Raw genomic sequence first — 20,043 nt, forward strand, 5'->3', positions numbered from 1 at the left:
GTCCTCAAACTCCTATAACTAAGGGCACTGTTCAGCCTTCCATTATATACACGTAACTGAGCAAAAGAAAGAGGAAGAGAGGAAGAGAAAGCAAAAGGGAAAGGAGAGAAGAGAGGAGAAGAAAGGCTCAACACTTGGGGATTTTTTTATTTTTTTTTACTTCATTGAGGTAAAAATACTCAACCCCTGTCCTCCCTTAGATGTTTTTCTTAACTAAATCTATACATTAAAAATATGCAAGAGTGTGTATTGATAATACACAAATGCTCAATGCATGTTACATTTGGATAGAGAGATAATCTTATGATTATGTGATCTCTGTCCTTTTTGCAAGTATGGATTAAATGGTTTAGCTACTGATTTTGCTCCTTATGTATTAAAATATTCTCCATTGTTGAATTAATCTTGCATGCTTATGAATTTGTGTTTACTCTTCATAAATATTATTTTCTATTACCACTAATGAAAGTAAATATGAAGAATTAGATTTTCACATGGGAATAATAGTAAGAAACATTTTTTTTAGTCTTGCATTGATTCGTGGTGAATACAAAGTGTGTTTTTCGCAAACTAATGAACTTCTAGCAAAACAGATTTTTAATCTGTTTTGAATAAACCCTAAACAAACTCATGAGGACACTTTCATAAAATCTGAAACTACTAGAGTTAGTTTAACATGTTTTCATGGTGCTAGAATATTGAAGAAAATTATTTGACAATGTTTCATGGCCTGAATATATTTTTAACTTCATTGCTGTTTGGAGGCAACAACAATGTTGACTTTAACAGGTCACCGTTTATTCCACGGAATGAATTTTCAAGTGATTCAAATCGGAAAAGTTAGATCTTTAAGTTACCTTTCAAATGCCACTAGTTTCATAATTTTTTTACTAAGCATTGAGAGAGAAACACCAATTTTTCCAAAATGTGACAGAATCTTTTCAGTTTTCTTATAAAAATTATTTGACTATCTTCCACTGGTTTTCAGTCTTCAAACTCTTCTAGAAATATGTCCTAAACTCAAATATTTAGCAAGCCATTCTAACCATGCCTCCTTTCGACACCGTTTGAGGCCCCTTTTTATTTTTCAAACACAAAACACCTGTGCTGGAGGTTAATGTAACTCACTGTCCCAAAAAACCAGTTTTCTTCCAAAATTTATTTCTCTATTTTAAAATCGTTTTTAGCCCTAATATTCTTCTCGAAATATTTTCCTAACTCGATGAAATAGCACCAGTTAAATATTATAATGGTTGAACTTCGTTTGGTATGGGTTTCATATTTTTTTTGTCTGACCATACAGTGTTGAAGGAAGAAATGTGTAAATTCTTAAGAAATTTTGTGATAATTCCTAAGACATTCTATCACATTTATTTTGGTTTCCATATATGATTGTGTTGTGCTATATAAACGTTATGTCATTGTGGTTCTCAAACTAAAACTCGCACATGCATAAAAATGTGAATTCGACGAAGTAAAGAAACACGAAATTGAACCGATGATACATTAAAAATTTAAAAGTGATGGGATGAGCCTGGTTTAGAAGCTTGCGCCAGTGAGTTGCGAACCTTAACATGGCACGGGAAGGTATTTCGGCTCTTATCGGTGTAGGCGATATAAGGTTGGTAGTGCGGGTCTCACAACATGGACCATTCCCTTGGGACAGACCGTGATGTCACGACTCGGGTACGTAACCCTGGTGCGTGGGCATCATTGGTAGTTACAGCAAGCAACATTTGAATATTTGACCAAGGAGGAGTCAGAATTGCCCGTGACCATTGCTTAGCGGTTGAGTGGAAATAGTGCTCCGCGGGGAGTTACTTAAACTTATCTGATAAACTAAATCTATGAGAATTTAAAAAGAAAAATGGGCATTTTCCTTATGATGAAATACTGCTTCTGTTTGCCATTGTTTTTCTTTTTATTATTTATCTACTGTTATTCTTTCAACTGATGGCATTCCTGTTATGCTTATTAAATGCTACCTGTTATTCTGTTACTATGCATTATTCATTAATTATGAGTATTATTATCGGGGTGGGTATTTTCGGGTTGTAGTATATTATTGAGCTCGTTGCTCATTGGCATTCTCGTTGCCCTAGTGTTTTATGCCAGGTATCGAAGAAAATGAAGGAAACACTGAGGCCTTGCAAGGCGACGTTCAGCCTTGGTTAGCTTAAAGAGTCCCCAAGTTCCACGAACCATTTTCTAAGTTTCCTAGTTTTTCTCTAGTTTTCTTTTATATTTGTGTGTGTGTGTGTGTGTGTTTTTTTTTATTTGTTGTTGTTGTTGTTGTATTGAGACTAAGTTTTAAGTTTTATTAGAATTGTAATTTGAAAACTTTCAATTTTGGGGTTGTTAATTAATGGATGTTAGTGATATTGATGGCAACATTGATTTTAAGTTCTAAATCTTAATATGATATCATTAAAATTTGAGGCATCACAGTTACAAAGATTCAAAACTCCAAAACCATTATATAAATCATAATGTTTATATAATGTATACGTTTTGAGAATTAAACTAGATGGGTTGCAAAATGGATACAGGTGTTGGGTCATAACCCGTTCCAAGCCTAATCTCAAACACATACACAAACTAAGCCCAGTACAGCTTAGCCCAAAACTCAAGTCTAGGTCCAAGTCCAAGTCTAAGACCAAACCCAATACATGCACAAGTACAAGTCTAAGCCCAGTCCAAACCAAGACTAAGTCCAAATCTAAACCCAACTTTATTGATGCCCACTTTATGAGACAATTCTCATTCACAACTCAATGGTTTCAACTTATTATTTTTGTGTTGCAATCTTCTCACTTAAAATAATACAAAACCACTCAGACCCACCTTAACTGGCGGTTGGGTCCCACTTTATTTTCAAATTAAAGTTGCTGAAAAACTATTTATTTTCCAACAGAGGTTTCATTCTATTATTGTAGGAGGTGATTTGCAGGGTGTCGTAGACATGTTTAATGTGGATAGGGAAACGAACCAGAGTGTGACTTTGTTTTTTCCACGTAATTAGTACTCACTTATGTAACAATACATTGTGCATTATAGAATAAGCATTACTTAGCCACTATTAAGAGCTGCTGGTGTTTACACAATGTATAAAACAATTATCTTCTCCATAAAACTCATGAATGGAAAATCATGTTAACATGATCTTTTGAAATTATTTTTGTGGTAAGATTCCACTCATATTCTTAAACAGTCTTCTTATGGTGATCCTTCTTATTTTGCAACATGTATAAGTGAAAGCTTCACTACTTATTCGAACCACTGCACCTAGGTACAATTGGTCCTTCCATTATCCAAGTAAAGAAATTGAACTGGATTGTATGAAAAGCCTAATATGGATCACCTTGACATACCAAGTTAGGTCAAATAAGAATTTATTTGATATGAGCACATTAGTCTTGTAATTGATTGTTTGCTTATTTTTTTTGACTTCTTACGAAAATATATGCAGAAAAGTAGAGAGATTATATGATCCCAATAAATATAATTATTAAATAAGTGTATCTATTGAGATCTTCCCCAAACAACTCCTAATGGAAAAAAGAGTTTATCAAATTGTTATGAATGTACTCTAAATTAAGTTTGATTTGATTTTTCATATTTGATCAGAAAAGAAAAGAAAATTATTATTGATAGATTAGATTCAAATAATACTACTAATGTAAGATTTATGTTTATATTTTTTGTATATTTTGCATGATGATTTGAAAGTAAATCATCATCTTGCTCTTTAGTAGATTTGTGTGATAATCACTTATATAGTGTTTGGTTCATTGGAATTAAATAAAATAGTCACTTTTTAGTCTCTCTATTCTCTTATAATGGTGAATGGTAATTCTATTTGTAATGTATTTTTCATAAATCAAATACAACAAACCATTATGTCACGACCCGAAATAGGGTCTAATCGGAATCGCGACCGGCCAGCGCCTCATCTCGCACCCTAGGCCTACTACCAACTAGTTTAGAGAACAAATAAATAAATCATCGTAAATACTAGGTGATTACATTTAACTAGAGCGTTGCTATATAAGTCATACAAGTCATAAAGGAAAGTTAAGTTACAACAATAACTTGGCCTTATGCCAACAAAAGAGGTAATACATGACTTATATAAAAACTATAGGTCTAGAATCCATCCCAGGCCACGAGACACCACAAAAATAGGCCTTTGGTTATCCACTAAGCATTCTCCTTACCTGAAATGGGTTAGTAACACACTTGTGAGCTATAAAGCTTGTGAGAACATATTTACACAATTTACAAGTTTGCCATGGTTCAAACATAAATATTTTAAGTTTCAAGCAAAACTGTTCATGTTCAAAAGCCCAATGGTTGAAAAGACAAAATAAATGCTTTATATATATATATATATATATCAAAATATATATACATATGTCCATTCGACTGAATATGTTGCTAGAGAAGTAGGGAGCTACCCATACTAATATCAAGTGGTCATGATCATGCCAAGGGACGATGGTCGCGTCCCAACAACCACCCTTATAACGCCTCACCCGTTGGTATCTTTGATTTCCCCCAACGTCTGGGATGTTCCGTTCAAATGTACTTTATTACATTTGCAAGAGTTTTATAACAATGTCTTAACCATGGCTTCATAAAAAAAATATGTATATAAGCAATACGTGTGAGTCGGCTTATCCTGTTAGCTCACGTTTTCTAAAACATAACATGATTTTCAAAATGTATTCAAGGTACTTTTCCAATCATAGGCATACTTGCTGAAGTTCAAAATCATATGTTTATTCGGTTATTCATAAATCAATGCAATCTCATGCTCCAAAATAATTCATCGATCTATGCATGTCATTATATTCAAATACATGTAAAAAGCGTAAGCATGAACTCACCTAAATGTACACGAAGTTTGGTAAAATCAACCAGATAAGAGATCTAAACACAACGTATGAAAAACTACATTACAGTAGGTCTAGGAATTAATTCTAAGCATGAAATAAATATTCAAACCATAATCCCAAAGTGTACAATTTAAAAGGGGTCCTTCACTTATGGTCCAGAAATTCTTAGTTTGCAGCACTTTAGATCAGAAGCTAAAATCCTAATCAAAACACTTTAAAATATTCTGAAATTTTACAGGGTTATCAATCAAGATGTTATGAAACTTTTTCATGAAGGACTCGTCTCCCAAAAATGCTCATAAACAGGGTAAAATGGCAGTAAAACAAAGTTAGTCCAGATCTGTTGTAGTTTCTAAAAAAATCATTTCCACAACAATCTAGCCGTTGGATCGAGTTGAAACAAATTAGGTTGGAAAGATAACACTCTAATTTAACTCTGGTCCAAAAATCAACCGTTAAAGTGTCCTAAATATTTTTTGACGAATTTTCAAAGTAAACTGTTTGTTCAGGAAAAAAAAAAACTGTTCATGGGTAAAATCCTTGTTTGAGCTTTAGCCTCGTGGTTCATTGCAACATGATATCAATGGGAGGAAATAAAGTCTAAATTTGTATTTTAGGATTTAGATTCATGATTCATTGTAACATGAAATCAAAGGAAAGAAATGAAGGCTTTAACTTATGGAATTGAAGTAGATATAGAGAGGAATTTACCTAGACTTGAAGCTTGAAGAACAAAGATGAAAGCGTTTGATTTTCTCTCTTAAATCTACAGATTTTCAGCAAGAAGATAAAGTTTCTACACATATAGGATATATATAGGAAGAAAGGGATAGGTAGGATCAATGGCTAGGATTGAATGGTGAAGTATGTGGTAAAAAGGGGACTGAGGTGGATATATCTTTCACCTCACCAAGAAATTACAGCCATGGTAGCTGATTTTACCACCACAAATTGCACTGCTTGGATAAAACGCAGTGCGCGGACATCCGAGCTATCCGAAAATCGGTTCAAAAAAAATTCCATTTAATCACTGTTGACTAATTTCGACATTCTGAGTTTGATGGTGTGATCTGTTTCGCCTAAAGAAAAAAAAAATATATATCTTTATGAGTTTCATTTTTAACACACTCGAAGAGGATTATCAATCATTGTTCTATTATAGGTCCGTCTCGGATGACAAAGTATAGATAATATTTATTAACATGACATTGATGAACTTATTAAATATGAGATGTGACCTCTGTTCATTGACGGTGTCAAACAAAAGGTGAAAAGTTGGGTCGGATCTTCACAAATTAGATAACATAATATAATGTATACATATAAAAAATAAGCATTCTAACTAGAATGTGACAAATTAGATAACATAATAGGGTTTGGTTATGGTGTGCAACTTACACCTTACACCTTATACCTTACACTTACACCTTACACTTACACCTTTTGTAAAAAATTAAACCTTACACTTACACCTTTTTTGAGGTTGCACACCATGTGCAACCCACTTACACCTTACACCTTACACTTACACCTTATACTTATACTTACACCTTACACTTACACTTTTTGTGTAAATGGCACATGGTGTGCACTTGCACACTTAAGAAAACTCCAACATAATATAATATATACATACAGAAAATAAGGATTCTAACTGGAATATGACCTCACCGCGTAGCATGTAGGGGTCAAACTAGTTTTTTAAAGAGATTCATAGGATAAGGGTTAGCAACAATGATTCATCCCACTAAAAACATCACCACTAATAGCACTAATGCATTAAAAAAGTAAAAAAAAAAAATACAACTCCAAGACCAAAATATCACATCATTACTGGCGAGACCCACGGCTACCTAATTAGTGGGAGCACTAATTAGTGCTCCCAAGCATTATTCTAAGGGTTAGAGTAGTTAGTAAAATGTAGAGGGGTGGCTGCAACAGGACATGATAGATGAAGGGTTGGAGTGGGCTCAATAAAATAACATATTTTTTGTATTACGTGATATTTATGTGATAAAAATTAATTTTAAAAAAAATAAATATAAAAAGTTAAAGTAAAATAAAAAATAAAAAAAATCAAAAGTAATGATTACAAAATAGCTAATCATTAAGGTGGAGAAATTGTAATTTACCCGAACCCATCCGTTTTGTGATGTTCTCCGTTACACTCCATCATTATGTAAGGTGAGAAAAAAAAAAAAAAAAAAAATTATAGGGCTCGTTTGGTTTGATTTTCTGAAAAAATTTTGGGAAATTTTCTCTACAAACAAGTTTTCAAAAATAATCAAACCAAACAAATTTTCTCAAAAAAATTTCTCAAAACTTGTAAACCAAACAAGTTTTCCAAACAAATCTCTCTCTCACACACATCAAATCAATCACTTTTTCCAAAACTCTATCTCAAAATAATTTTCCAAAACATCTTTTAAAAAAAACCAAACCAAACATGTTTTCGTACTTTTTATCTCTAAAACACATCTCTCAAACACAAACCAAACATACCCATAATATCTTATGAATAAAAGCTAAGAAAATATTTATTTTATTTTATCAAAATAATCTTATCAAAATAAAAGCTAAGATAAAATAAATAAGAAAAAAGAAAAGAAAGCGTTTTATTTTATTTTATTAAAATAATTTTTTATATTAATAAATTATGTTTTTTTGATAAAAATAAGGACGAAACACCAATAAATCCTAAAATATGATCGTGTGAGCTATTTAATCATCTATTTTTTCTTATGAATTCAAAAGTCCCATTAAAGTGAAAATTATACAAAAAGATAATTACTTACATGTTTGGGTTTAATTTTTTGAAAAATGCTCCGTAGCTTGAGAAAGTGAAACTCGAATGGCTCGAATGATACGAAAAATATTATCTTACCGGTAAGAGAATAAAAAAACATCATAAAATGACGTCGTTTTGAGATTTCGAGCCACTCGAGCCACGGAAAATTCGAGCTACGAATCGGAACCGTAATTTTTTATGGATAAAACTTGGTTTCTCTAAATGTAAAGTTACACATTTGGACAATCCGCACTATAGAATATTTGGATTTTCCCTTCTAAAACAAATCTTACATTATGAACAAAAATATAACATTCTAATAATGTAACACTCCAATATAACACATTAAAAAACTCCTTGGTGCATTTTTCTCTAATGTAACAACATAACAATTCAAAAAAACTCATTAGTGTATTTTTTCTGAGCGTAACACTTCAATGTAACATACAAAAAAACTCGGTAATATACTTTTCCCGAACATAATACTCCAATTAATGTAATTTCAAACGTAACACTCCAATGTAACAAACACAAAATATTAAAAAATTCCTTAATATAATTTTTCCAAATGTAACAATCATAATTTGAAATTATACATTTGCTTAAAACTTACTACAAAAATTTTATATTCTTTTTTGATTTTTTTGAAGAATCCCACAACCTTTTAAAATGGTTTGAAGAATTACATATCATTTTTTTTTTAGTGTTACATTTGAGTGTTACATTAAGAATTTTTTTTGAGTATTATATTGGAGTATTATGTTTAGAAAAAGTACACTAATTTTTTTTAAAAAATATTATATTGGAGTGTTACGTTTGAGTGTTATATTGAAGTGCTAAGGTTTGAAATTATACATTTGTTCAAAGTTTACTAAGGGATTTTTATACTCCTTTTGAAATGTTTGGAGAATCCCACATCCTTTTGGAATGTTTGAGGAATCTCATATTTCAAGTTATTTTTGTATTCATTATGAAATGTTTTTTAAATAAAAAAGATTTACATATAAAAATTCATCACAAATTTGATTATCATAGATTGCGTATATTACCTTTATAGCACAAAAGAAGAAAAAGAGAATGAAATATAATAAAAATAAGGATATAACCGTAAATATAATTTATAAATAATATATTAAATCTATCTTTCTAAAATTAATGGGATTAATTTGTCTATAAAAAAAGTCTTTTGGGACAAAATAGATCATAATTTTTAAAATGAGATTTATAAATAAATTTTTCTAAAAATAATTTTAATGTTATTAAAAATTTCCATTAAACTAAATTATTTTCTCATCAAATTTCGCCATTTCTGTTGACAAAGAAAAGCGTTTATATTCTCCCCGTTTGCTTTATTTTCTCACAAAACCCCACCATCCAAACAGAGCGTTGGCGTTGCTGTTAAGAAGAACACACAAAAAAGCTTGAACAGCTTCGAATTTGACTGAAAAACAGAGAGAGAGAGAGAGAGAGAAAGAGAGAGAGAGAGAAGCAAAATGCAAAAAGCGAAGAACCATGGAAGAAACCGCGGGAGAGGAAAATGAAAGATCAGTAGCAGCTCCAATAATCTTCACCATCGTAATCGCATTCCAATTGCTATCTACATTCATACAACACAAGACCAAGGTTCCTTCTTTCATTCCCTTTTCGTAATTTAGGGCTTAGCCACTCACTAATCATTGATTTTTATCAATTTTGGCAACTCAATCACACCATTAGATTAACTTGTTTTTATTTCGATTATAATTTACTGTAGATATTACGATATGTCTCTCAAAGGGCTATCTCCAATCCTTACTCAAAAAATATTCTAATGGACTATTTAAGCATATTTTGGAGTAAAAGTTTCACTAATGGGAGAGTGATAAATTTGAATAGCCTTGAACACTTTGAGTAAACGTTTGTATCTCCATTGATTTCAGTAAAAATTTGAGTAATACTCAATTTGGTATAGATTTACATTGTGTTTGGTTGGGGGATTTGGGGAGGGAAAGGGAAAGGGTAAGGGAAAGGGAAAGGGAAAGAGTGTATGAAACTGGGTGAAATGTAGGTATATTTTATTCACATTTTTTCTAATTTTTTCCTTTTTTTTTTCAAATCCCTCCCCAAATCCCCCAATTAAACACATTATTCGGACTGTGTTTTGAGTATTTCCCCCCAAATTTAAGTTTGATAGTTGTTTGAGTCGAGAATTGGAAATTCACTTGGGAGATGTTATTAGATACTATTATTATTCTATGTTATATGGGCTTGGGTACGTGTGCTTATCCAAGTGTCAAACTTCTATAAATTTAAATATTAGGATAATTGGATATTTATCTGAAAGTATGTTATGGGTCCAGGGACCGACACTTATATATGTTACATATTATATAATATTATTAGATAAGATGTTGTAAATTATGTAAGAATTTACTTGAAATTAAATAAGATTTAGGAAAATGTGTAATTTCTTTCTCTCATCTATGTTAGAGGTTATAAATGCTTCGTTTCTAGCAAATTTGAGTCTCTTATTCCTTAAACATTTTAAAAAGTTAGAGGATCCAAGTGTCTAAATTGGGTATGGGTACCCTTACCCTTGTCATTGTTGGAAAATTATAGTTTTTCTAGGCTTATTTTGGGCAAACTTTGAGCTCAAAATTGAGTGGGTCCCACACGTCTTTTGGGATGGGTCCAAAGAGGTGATGTGTTCCTTGCTGCATGTCAAGTCACATAGTGAAGATGGTTCGTCAAAATCATTTATGAGTAAATGAGAAGTTGACGTCGTTTTCGGGTTTGTGTAATAGGAAATTGAAGAAGTAAAATGTGGATTTCCTTGAAATGGTTATCCCACATTGGAAACTTAAGAGAATTTATGTGTGTATATAAGTTGTAGGTGGCAACACTTGGGTTGGGCCCTAAGGGGCACCCCAAGTTTGTAGAAGGGAGGAGTTATGGACAAAGTGAACCTTGGCCCAAACCACCACACACGCGGTGTTAAAAGTCATCATTGACTTTTCTAGAATCATCTAGGCTATTAAGTGCATATGTTGAATAATCTAGAAGACTTCGAAAAGATTTAGAAGAATCTAGAAAGATCTAAAGAAATCCGGGCGATTCTAGAATATTGTAGAAGATTTCGGAACGTTAAAGAAGTTTGTAGAAATCTAGAAGGTTCCGGAAGGTTCTAAAATATTTTAGAAGTATAGAAAGTACTATTATATACTAGAATAGTTTAGAGAGTTCTAGAATATTGAAAAATATGAGTATATGCTAGAATATTCTAGAGGGTTAATAATAGTCCTTGGATCAAAATGATCCTAGCCATCCATTGAGGAGGTGGATAACTATATAAAGGGAAGTGACCTCATTTGGGAGGCACAAGACACGAGTGGAGTCAAGTGCTTGGGTGTGAGTGATTCCAAAAGTGATGTGTCCTTGAGAGTCTTTTTGTATACTTGAGTGTATCTTTGCATCTATATAAAGATTCACTTTTGTATAGCCATTGTGTTCTATCTCAACAATTTGGCATCAGAGCAAGGTGGTCAAGGACCATTTTCTTGAGTTGATCGTGCACAACTTAAGGCTGTGAAGCTTGTGGATTAGAGACCACACTTACTTGGTGAAAGTGCAAGAGGATCACACCAAGTCACGATGGTAGATCTTGTGACCACAACGAGTGGAGTCACAAGACTCAATAACAACAACTACTAGAGTTGGCAGAGTCGCATCAAGTCCTACCTTAAAGGGTAGGATTTGTGAAAGGTTGTTAATGGAAATGAGACTGCACCACCTTCCACGAAAGTGCCGAGGCACTCCGCAAATGGAAGATCAAGGCCGAAAAGGCAATGTATGTGCTCAAGACAACCATAGAGGATGAGTTGCTCGGGCGCATCAGGAATGATGACACACCTAAGGCAGCATGGGATACCTTTGCATCATTGTTTTCAAAAACAAATGATGCCCGACTCCAATTTCTAGAAAATGAGTTGATGTCTATCACTCAACGAAGTAAGTCCATAAGTGAATATTTCTCAAAAATTAATGATCTATGTCATGAAATTTTAGATCTAGATCCTAAAGCAAATATTAATGAGGAAAGAATGAGGACGATCATTATATATGGGTTAAGGCCCCAGTATAATGCATTCATCACAGCTATAAGGGGTTGGCCAATTCAACCATCTCTTATAGAGTTGGAGAATTTATTGACCAATCAAGAAAGCCTATGCAAGCAAGTGGTTGGGGTCTCATTGAATATTGAAGAGGAGGCACTCTTCAGTAATAATAATAGAAGGGGTGGACCAAGACATGGTGGACCAAGACAACCTAACTCTACAAGGCCAAAGAAAAATGAACATGCCAAATCACAACAGCAAGATGGGAGCTCTCAAACAGGGGGAGCTCAATCTGGCAGCAACAACCATGATCGACGATCCTTAGCACCCTGGCGGTGTAACATAGAGTGCTACAAATGTGGAAAGAGAGGTCACTACGCAAAAGATTGTCGTTCAAAGAGAAGGCAAGAAGAAGGTAACTTAGTGACATCCAAAAGTCACCAAGACAACAGTGAGGAAGAATGAGACTTCTAAGCATCCTTTGCAGTGTTCGATTCTAATGAGTCTTATTGCTCTGAAGAAGTAGACTTTGATGCATGGGAAGTGCAAGAGCAACATAGTCCAACCACTAGTGAAGTGGCTGTATGTGCGTTTGTGTCTGAGCCTAATGAGTCGGCTCTTGTGGCGGAGTCTAAAACTGGAGCAATCAACTACAACAATGATTGGATCGTTGATTCAGGATGCTCTAACCACATGACTGGTGACTAAGAGAAGATGTAGTCCATCCCTTGAAGGTCTCTCTTGAGGACTTTTATAGTGGAATCTCTAAAAAGCTTTCCCTATCTCGAAATGTCCTTTGCTCAAAGTGCAATGGGAAAGGTTCAAAATCTGGTGCTTCAATGAAATGTTCTAGCTGTCAAGGGACTGGAATGAAGGTCTCGATTAGGCAGCTCGGTCCTTCAATGATTCAGTAGATGTAGCATCCTTGTAATGAATGCAAGGGAACTGGGGAGACTATAAATGATAAAGATCGCTGCCCTCAGTGCCAAGGTGAGAAGGTTGTTCAGGAGAAAAAGGCGCTGGAAGTCATTGTCGAGAAGGGCATGCAAAATGGCCAAAAGATTACATTCCCAGGGGAGGCTGATGAAGAACTCGATACAGTTACTGGGGATATAGTATTTGTTTTGCAGCAAAAAGAACATCCGAAGTTCAAGAGGAAGAGGCACCTCCTAGTTTAGAAATCATCAAGGAGCCAGTATCAACACAAAGTGATGATGAGCTAGAGCCTGACTTGTCAAAGACACCAATAAGATCTTTAAGTTCGTGGAAAATAGGTATCCATCACAAGAGTCCAAACGAAGTTCGCCTGAGCCAACAAGAAGGGGTTGAAGAGACTGGACCAAAACTCAAAAGGTCGGAAAGACAATTTAAGCCTAATCCGAAGTATGCAAATGCTGCTCTAATTGAAGAAGAAAGCATTACAGAGCCAACGGCGTTTGAAAAGGCATCCCAAAGCAAAGCATGGCAGAAGGCAATGGAGGAAGAGATTCAAGCCCTCAGACAGAATCAACATGGGAGCTAGTTCCTAAGCCCAAGGACGTGAAGCCGATTTCATGCAAGAACAAAGCACATGGAGGTACATTACCATTTTATTCGAGAGAAGGTGCTCTAAGGAGAGATAGAGATGAAATCAATCAGAATAGATGACCAAGTAACAAACTTGTTAACTAAAGGACTTGGAGCTTCAAAGTTTGTAGAGCTTCGAAAGCAACTCGGCTTAACTACAAAATAAGAACTAAATAAAGGAGTCAATGCTGAGGGGGAGTGTTAAGAGTCATCATTGACTTTTCTAGAATCATCTAGGCTATTAAGTGCATATGTTGAATAATCTAGAAGACTCTGGAAAGATCTAGAAGACTCTAGAAAGATCTAAAGAAATCCAGACGATTCTAGAATATTGTAGAAGATTTCGGAACGTTAGAGAAGCTTGTAGAAATCTAGAGAAATCTAGAAGGTTCCGGAAGATTCTAGAATATTTTAGAAGTATAGAAAGTACTATTATATACTAGAATAGTTTAGAGAGTTCTAGAATATTAGAAAGTATGAGTATATGCTAGAATTTTTTTAGAGGGTTAATAATAGCTCTTGGATCAAAATGATCCTAGCCATCCATTGAGGAGGTGGATGACTATATAAAATGAGGTGACCTCATTTGGGAGGCATAAGACACGAGTGGAGTCAAGTGCTTGAGTGTGAGTGATTCCAAAAGTGAGGTGTCCTTGAAAGTCTTCTTGTATACTCGAGTGTATCTTTGCATCTAAATAAAGATTCACTTTTGTATAGCCGTTGTGTTCTAACTCAACACGCGGGCTACTGCCGCCCGTTCGGCCGAGCCGAGCCATATCAGCTGTCGGTTATGGGTTGGGTCGGTTCTAACATTAATTTTTTAGACAAAATTTATTTGAATTTTTTCAAATTCTTGCGGGAAAATTAATTTAAATTTTGCGTCAATTTTTTCTGTCCAAAAAGAGCCTTTCTCCGGTCCAATTTCCAACAAGTTCAACTAGTCCAAACAGGTTTCAACCTGTTTTGCACCGAACAGATTCGGTTATATCCAAACAAATTTAAATCTGCCCAGGCAGATTTGAGCATATTCAAACTGGGTTCAAACAGATCTTGCACCTGTTCCAGTTTGAAATCATACCTGTTCAGCTTTAAATTCAAACCTGTTCAGTCCTATAAATATCAAGGCATTCCAGCATATTTCTACACTCCGAAAAATTCATTTTGTTGCCTTCATTTTGCTTTCTTGCATCATTATTCTTCATATTAGTTTTAGAATAAAATTCAGAGAGTATGAAACACAGGTTTGGTTCGCCGTACAAATTGTTTGGAGTGCTATTACAATTTGTGAAGATTATTGTATCCTGGGAGATAGATACCATTTATCCGTAAGCACCGAAGCAAGGCGAATCTGTCTTAAGGACAGAGTGTCACACACTTTTTAAAGTTTTATTCGGTTTGGTAAAATAAATTCTATAAGTGATTTATTTTTATTGAGTTGGTTTCAAATTATTTATTTTACACAGAAGATTGTTCCAACAGTCATATCCGGTGGATATGGGTACTTCTAGGAAATTAGAAGAGTCCATGTAACATAATCACGAGGTTTTGAGTATATGTATTTGCCTTTTGTTTGTTTGTTTGTTTGTTCTATTATGGACAAAAAGATAGACATAATCTTACCTACAATGTAATTATGACAATTGAATAACATTTAATCTCAAAAAATGAAATGGCTCTTATTTTCTTCAAATGTTTGGATATCTTTACTGGTAAGTCATGCTTTTGATTTACCACAGTGGCATCTATTTTAAAACGGCTTGTATTTTGGTTATGTGCTTCTTGCTTGAGGGGATCAATGTCTAATGTGGAAACCCAATTGCGCTAAGAGATTAAGCAACTGCATAAAGAGGCGAGCTCATTGTCACAGTGAGTGATTTCTTTTCCTCCTAATTAGAATGCATCACAGTGTTGTTTTGCGTTTTTTAAGTCTAGAATCACCTTAAAGTAAAATAACTAAAGACAAAAAATTAACGCAGTTCACAAGACCAAAAAGAAAAAAAAAAAAAAAAGTTTCAAAAACTATTTCCCAAACTAGGGAAATCCACTTGGCTGAAAAAGAGAATAGAAAATTATGTTGGCGATATGCTGATACCATTGTCTGTTCCTTGTCTTGTTGGAATGTTCGTCTTAAAGAAGAAAAACAGTAATATTATCCTTTTACCGGATTGATCTTTAACTTTTCCTAAGTTAGTCCCATCAATTACATTAAATAATATTGTAATTGTAATGATTCCTTATATAGCTTTTCGATGTACTTTTAAAACTTTTGATCCCAATTTCAACCTCTACCCTTCAGTACTATGCTTTGCCAAGCACCCTGCTGGTTATACTTACATGTGTGTTTATAACGTTATCAACTAATTCCGTGATTCCTGTCCTTTGTATCCCATCAATCAAGACTCTTTCCTTGGCAACAACATACACATGGGAATTAGTCCATGCATAATATCCTTTGTGGCTGGTCAAACAGTCCTTCTCTGTTGCACATCCATACAGCCCTTGCTTTAATTTTGCATTAGTTTTTTCCTTTTTTAATTGACAACATATTTTCAATCCATGCATACAAGATGTTTCTAGATCAGTTTCATCTTACAAATTAATAACTGAATAGGATTATCCAATCAACAATGCTTTGACTACGAAGGTACAAGGTGACAAGATGATTAATTAGTCGTCTAATTACATCTTAGTATATAGCTTAGAAAAGGAAAAGGAAATGAACAATCACATTTTCAAAATTTCTCATGGTAGTTAGAGAGATATGAGGTGAAGATAGAAAATTTGATAGATACTAGGTCAGGTCTTGTCTTGTTCTTGTGAGTATTGTTGATTCATCAGGAGGTCCAAACGTACTCTTGTCAGCAAACTAATTATACGTGGTTGGGAATATTTCTCTTATTACAATAACTGCTAGATAAACAAGTTCATGCTTGAATATGTGAATTTCTTTTCTGTGAAGCAATTTTCGAAACATTTGCTTTTCTTTTGAGATCTAACTCTTGAATAGAATGCTAAATTATGTGATGCAACCGTCTTGTTCACACTTCTATTACTACTCAATGACACAGGAAAGAGATGTTTTTCATTTTTGTTGGAGAAGGGGTTTAAAGAGATGATTTTATGATAAATAGAATGCACATTATTTGGAACATGTGATCTGAAAGGATTTGCTTTACTTTGTTGATCACAGGACTTCAACATTTGCACAAACTACTTAGCTAAGGAGAAGGACCTTGCAAAAAGTACGTAAATTTTTTAGCATGTTATTTTCACCATGCTCTCTATTGGAAGCATTTCTTTGTAGTTTTTTAGGATTCATGCTCATAAGGGACCTAAAAGGGACTTTTCGTGTTGACTATCAGGTTACTCAACACACAACCCTCCTCTGCATCCAAGGTTGGAACCAACTATGTAAAAGATAAAACACTAAGCAAGACACAAGCAAAAGAGGATGTATAGATGGATGTGTGTGGTAAGACCAAAAAAGATAGAATTAGAGACGAACATATTCATGAAATGGTAGAAGTAGCACCAATTAAAGATATGTTGAGAGAATAGTTTGATCATGTACAACAAAAACTTGTAGATGCAAAGAGGTGATATGATCACCGTAAATGGCAATGTGAGGAGGAGGAAAAGACTGAAATTGACATGGGATGCTATAGTAAAGAAAGATATGATTTTTTTTTTTATTTAATTGAGCATATAGCGTTTGACGGAACAAGATGGCGAAATAGAATTTATGTGACTGACCCCACTTGATTGTGACACAAGACTTAGTTTGGTTTGATTTTTATTTTTCTTTAGCCTTGTGGTGTAGGTTTGAGTCTCTAAATTCGACTTCTCTAAAAAAGTAGGGGTCAGAATACTTACCTATTACCTTCTTGTGAATGGGAGCTGCGCTATTTTCCCCTAACTTTGTGGTGCAGATCTGAATCATGGAAATCAGCCTCTCCACCAAAAAAAAAAAAGAAAAAAAAAAGGGACCATCTCTCTCAGACCCTATTGCAAGCAGGAGCCTTGCGCCCTAGGTATGGTTAAAGGAGTTGCCTTTGTGATTATGAAATTTTCTTGCGGTGATCATTTAGGGCAGATTGCTCAAGGAATGGGCCCAGTTTGAAATTGGTGACAATCAGAAAGCCTTCATGAATGAGGTTCAATATTGTTGAAGGGGCTGGTCTCTGATTGGGCTCTATCAGCCAGGTTTCTCTTTGCAAAGGTATGAAGCTGGTCTATCAGGATCTATGAGCAAGGGGACAATTTTCAAATGAAATGTTCAGTGGGAGCCCACTGTGATCAGATAAAGATCCTTATTTGTTGAGAGGAGGAAGGGTAAGTGGAGCAGCATGATTTGAGGCAGTGATTGTTTTTTGCAAACCCAGAGCATGTTAGAAGGAAGACAGTGGCTTTCAGCAAGAGGCAGAAGTGATGGAATATGTTGACAAGGGGAGAGCTCTGTGATGGACGATTGCTTGCAAATAACAGGTGAGTTGCTGAGATGAGAGAGATACCTTATTAAAAAAAGAGAGTTGGTGAGAGATAAGCATGTGATGGGAGCAACTGGTGTTGTATTAACAAACAGTGGTAGCAAAGTGGATTGATTGTGATTTTTTTTTTGTCACCTCTGGTTCCTTTGTTTTCTTTTGTTTTTTCTTTGAAGGAGATAATACATATGGAGAGAATCAAGGTGTTTAGTTGCTTGTCGAAAGTTTCTCAGCTTGTCAACATATTGCCTTAAAATTTGAATCCTTGGTTCCTTACCATGTGCTCTTATTGGTTGATTCTTATTTTTATTTATCTAAAATGCCAGGATTTTTATTGTAATTAGCTGCAGTCTTTGAAGTTGGCCATTCTTTAATTTTGAGTTGATTATTCTTTATTAGCTTTAAAGAGAGGCTACCAAAAGAGACGTGGTACATATTTATGCTTCAAATGGTTAAGCTTTGCATGCCATGCCTGAGTCATTAGCCTTTTTGTCGGAGTTGCATTATCTTTCTGTAGTTTTCTTCTTCTTGTAATTTGTATGTCCTGCTAGTTCACTGTTGTTTTTCAATTTGGATGTATTGTATGGATGGAATCTAACAGCTTTAACCAACTTGCAGTTCAAGAATTGCACAGCAAGGAGGTGAAATCGTCATATGATTCATATTTGAAAGGTCTCACAATATTAAAGGTGATCTGGGAACAGTTTGATGCTTAAAATATTTACAAGTTTCCCTGAACAAAGTGCTGAAGTGTTTAGTTGCATGGTTACCCAACAGGTTTTTACATATTTTTTGCTGATTTGGTGGTTTTGGGGAGTCCCTGTGGCTTTCATGTATAAGAAACTTGTGGAGCCCTTTGGTAATGCCTTCTTGACATTAATATCCAATTTCATATTTGTGAATGCTCTGTTTTCCAGTTTATTGTTGATGTCTTATACTTTCTGTTACCCTCTGTTTTTTTAGACGTAAAACATTTTCTGAAAGATGTTTTTTTTTTTTTTGTATTTTTTGGCGTTTGGTAGAAATAGCAAATGTTTTCCATGGTCAAGAGTTGGGCAATAATAGCTTCTCTGCGTCCCAAAGTGTCCACTTTTAAATGGTGAAAAACATTTTTAAACTAAAATCTTACCAATGCCACTACACTACTACCACTGTTGCCATCACCACCACCACGGCCACCGGCTTCTACCTCTACTCCTCCACCACCACCAATACAACCATTAGTAAACGTAGCTCGGACCGGCATGACGGGCCGGGGAGCCGCCCCAACCGAGTAAACGGCTCTCGCAAGGTTCGTTATAACTCGTGTTATCATAGCTCGGCCGTACTTGTCCGGTGCAAGTCTCCCTCTCATTTACCAAAAAGGATTCTGTGTAAGTTTTGGAGAGAAATTTGGGAGAAATGATGCTACTTTAGACTTTTTTGTTCCAATTATGGTTCATGTTAAGAATACTTTGTAAGAATTTAAAAGTTATACCCACTAAGGTTACTAGACAATATTTTGTTTTTGGTTATTATTAATTATATGGTTCTTTATTGTTCTCCAAAAAAAAAAAAAAAAAAGGAAAAATATCGCTTTTAAGATAAAGCAGTGCATTTCAGACATAATATGGGGACAAGTTGCTGTGCGGCCTGAGGAGGCTTGTCTCTTAGGCTTATTTTGATGATGTGCGGCCCAGTGGAGGCTTGTCTTCGGTTTATTTTGATAATTGAACTGTTTATATTGTACAATTTGTCAAGTAAATCATCTATGAAAAAAATCAAAATAATTGGACATTTGTAATCTTATGATAAGGTCTTAATTGTTTTAACAAGAAATTATCAAAATTATGTTAAACATGATCTTATTATGAGGTTACAGTTGTTTAATTAACTTAATTTTTTTCAAGATAATAAGTTTGATAAATCTAACAATAGGAGCGAATCGGATTAATCATAGGCTTGGGACAATCCCACGTTATGAGCAATTATTTATTGACCCAAAGGTATTGACGTGACAATGTTTAAATTAATCAAAGCCATTCATTTGCATGAAATTTGGATTGATTTGGAGCAATGCCAATTAAACTATTAGGCGATAAAATCAACCGTTGTTCCCAAAAGTGTTAAACTAATAGGCAATAAAATCAACCTTTGTTGGCTCATGACTCAATTAAACTAGGGGGATTTGGTCATAGTCCCCTCACTATTTAATTTTTCTTTCAAAAGGACAA

At 34.4% G+C, this 20,043-nt stretch overlaps 1 protein-coding gene and 1 long non-coding RNA gene across 12 annotated transcripts; one reads left to right on the top strand and one right to left on the bottom strand.

Annotated features, from left to right (window-relative positions):
* Positions 1–3,829: 3,829 nt before the first annotated feature.
* On the bottom strand, positions 3,830–5,679 carry LOC145823513 (uncharacterized). The gene is made up of 3 exons (XR_014365798.1): positions 5,610–5,679; positions 4,890–4,932; positions 3,830–4,217 (listed from the first exon to the last, which is right to left on the bottom strand). It is a non-coding gene; the product is annotated as an uncharacterized LOC145823513 (long non-coding RNA).
* A 3,365-nt stretch (positions 5,680–9,044) lies between these two features.
* Positions 9,045–19,327, top strand: LOC114266744 (protein GET1). Of its 11 annotated transcripts, none has more exons than XR_003630760.2 (7): positions 9,046–9,309; positions 15,083–15,212; positions 16,537–16,588; positions 16,709–16,818; positions 18,449–18,519; positions 18,608–18,689; positions 18,853–19,327. XR_003630760.2 is itself a non-coding variant. In XM_028207668.2 (5 exons), the coding sequence occupies exons 1-5, from the start codon at positions 9,199–9,201 to the stop codon at positions 18,924–18,926; spliced, it is 390 nt and encodes a 129-aa protein (XP_028063469.2). In that variant the 5' UTR covers positions 9,046–9,198; the 3' UTR covers positions 18,927–19,327. The 11 variants fall into 11 exon arrangements, 2 of the variants coding, with proteins under 2 accessions (XP_028063469.2, XP_082723191.1); XR_014328008.1 differs by having other exon boundaries at positions 9,115–9,309; positions 14,588–15,212; positions 16,709–17,831; XR_014328009.1 differs by having other exon boundaries at positions 9,170–9,309; positions 15,083–15,195; positions 16,709–17,831.
* The last annotated feature ends 716 nt before the right edge of the window (positions 19,328–20,043 follow it).

This window comes from Camellia sinensis, chromosome 4 (genome assembly GCF_055761805.1).
Source record: "Camellia sinensis isolate YWXY chromosome 4, ASM5576180v1, whole genome shotgun sequence".
NCBI classification, from domain to species: domain Eukaryota; kingdom Viridiplantae; phylum Streptophyta; class Magnoliopsida; order Ericales; family Theaceae; genus Camellia; species Camellia sinensis.

Excerpts from the sequence above, each read along its gene's own strand:
- LOC114266744 (XM_082867065.1), top strand. The coding sequence starts at position 9,199 with ATGGAAGAAACCGCGGGAGAGGAAAATGAAAGATCAGTAGCAGCTCCA. Across the intron at positions 16,589-18,448 it reads GGAGAAGGACCTTGCAAAAA|TTCAAGAATTGCACAGCAAG; the intron begins GTACGTAAATTT and ends ACCAACTTGCAG. Across the intron at positions 18,520-18,607 it reads AAGGTCTCACAATATTAAAG|GTTTTTACATATTTTTTGCT; the intron begins GTGATCTGGGAA and ends GTTACCCAACAG.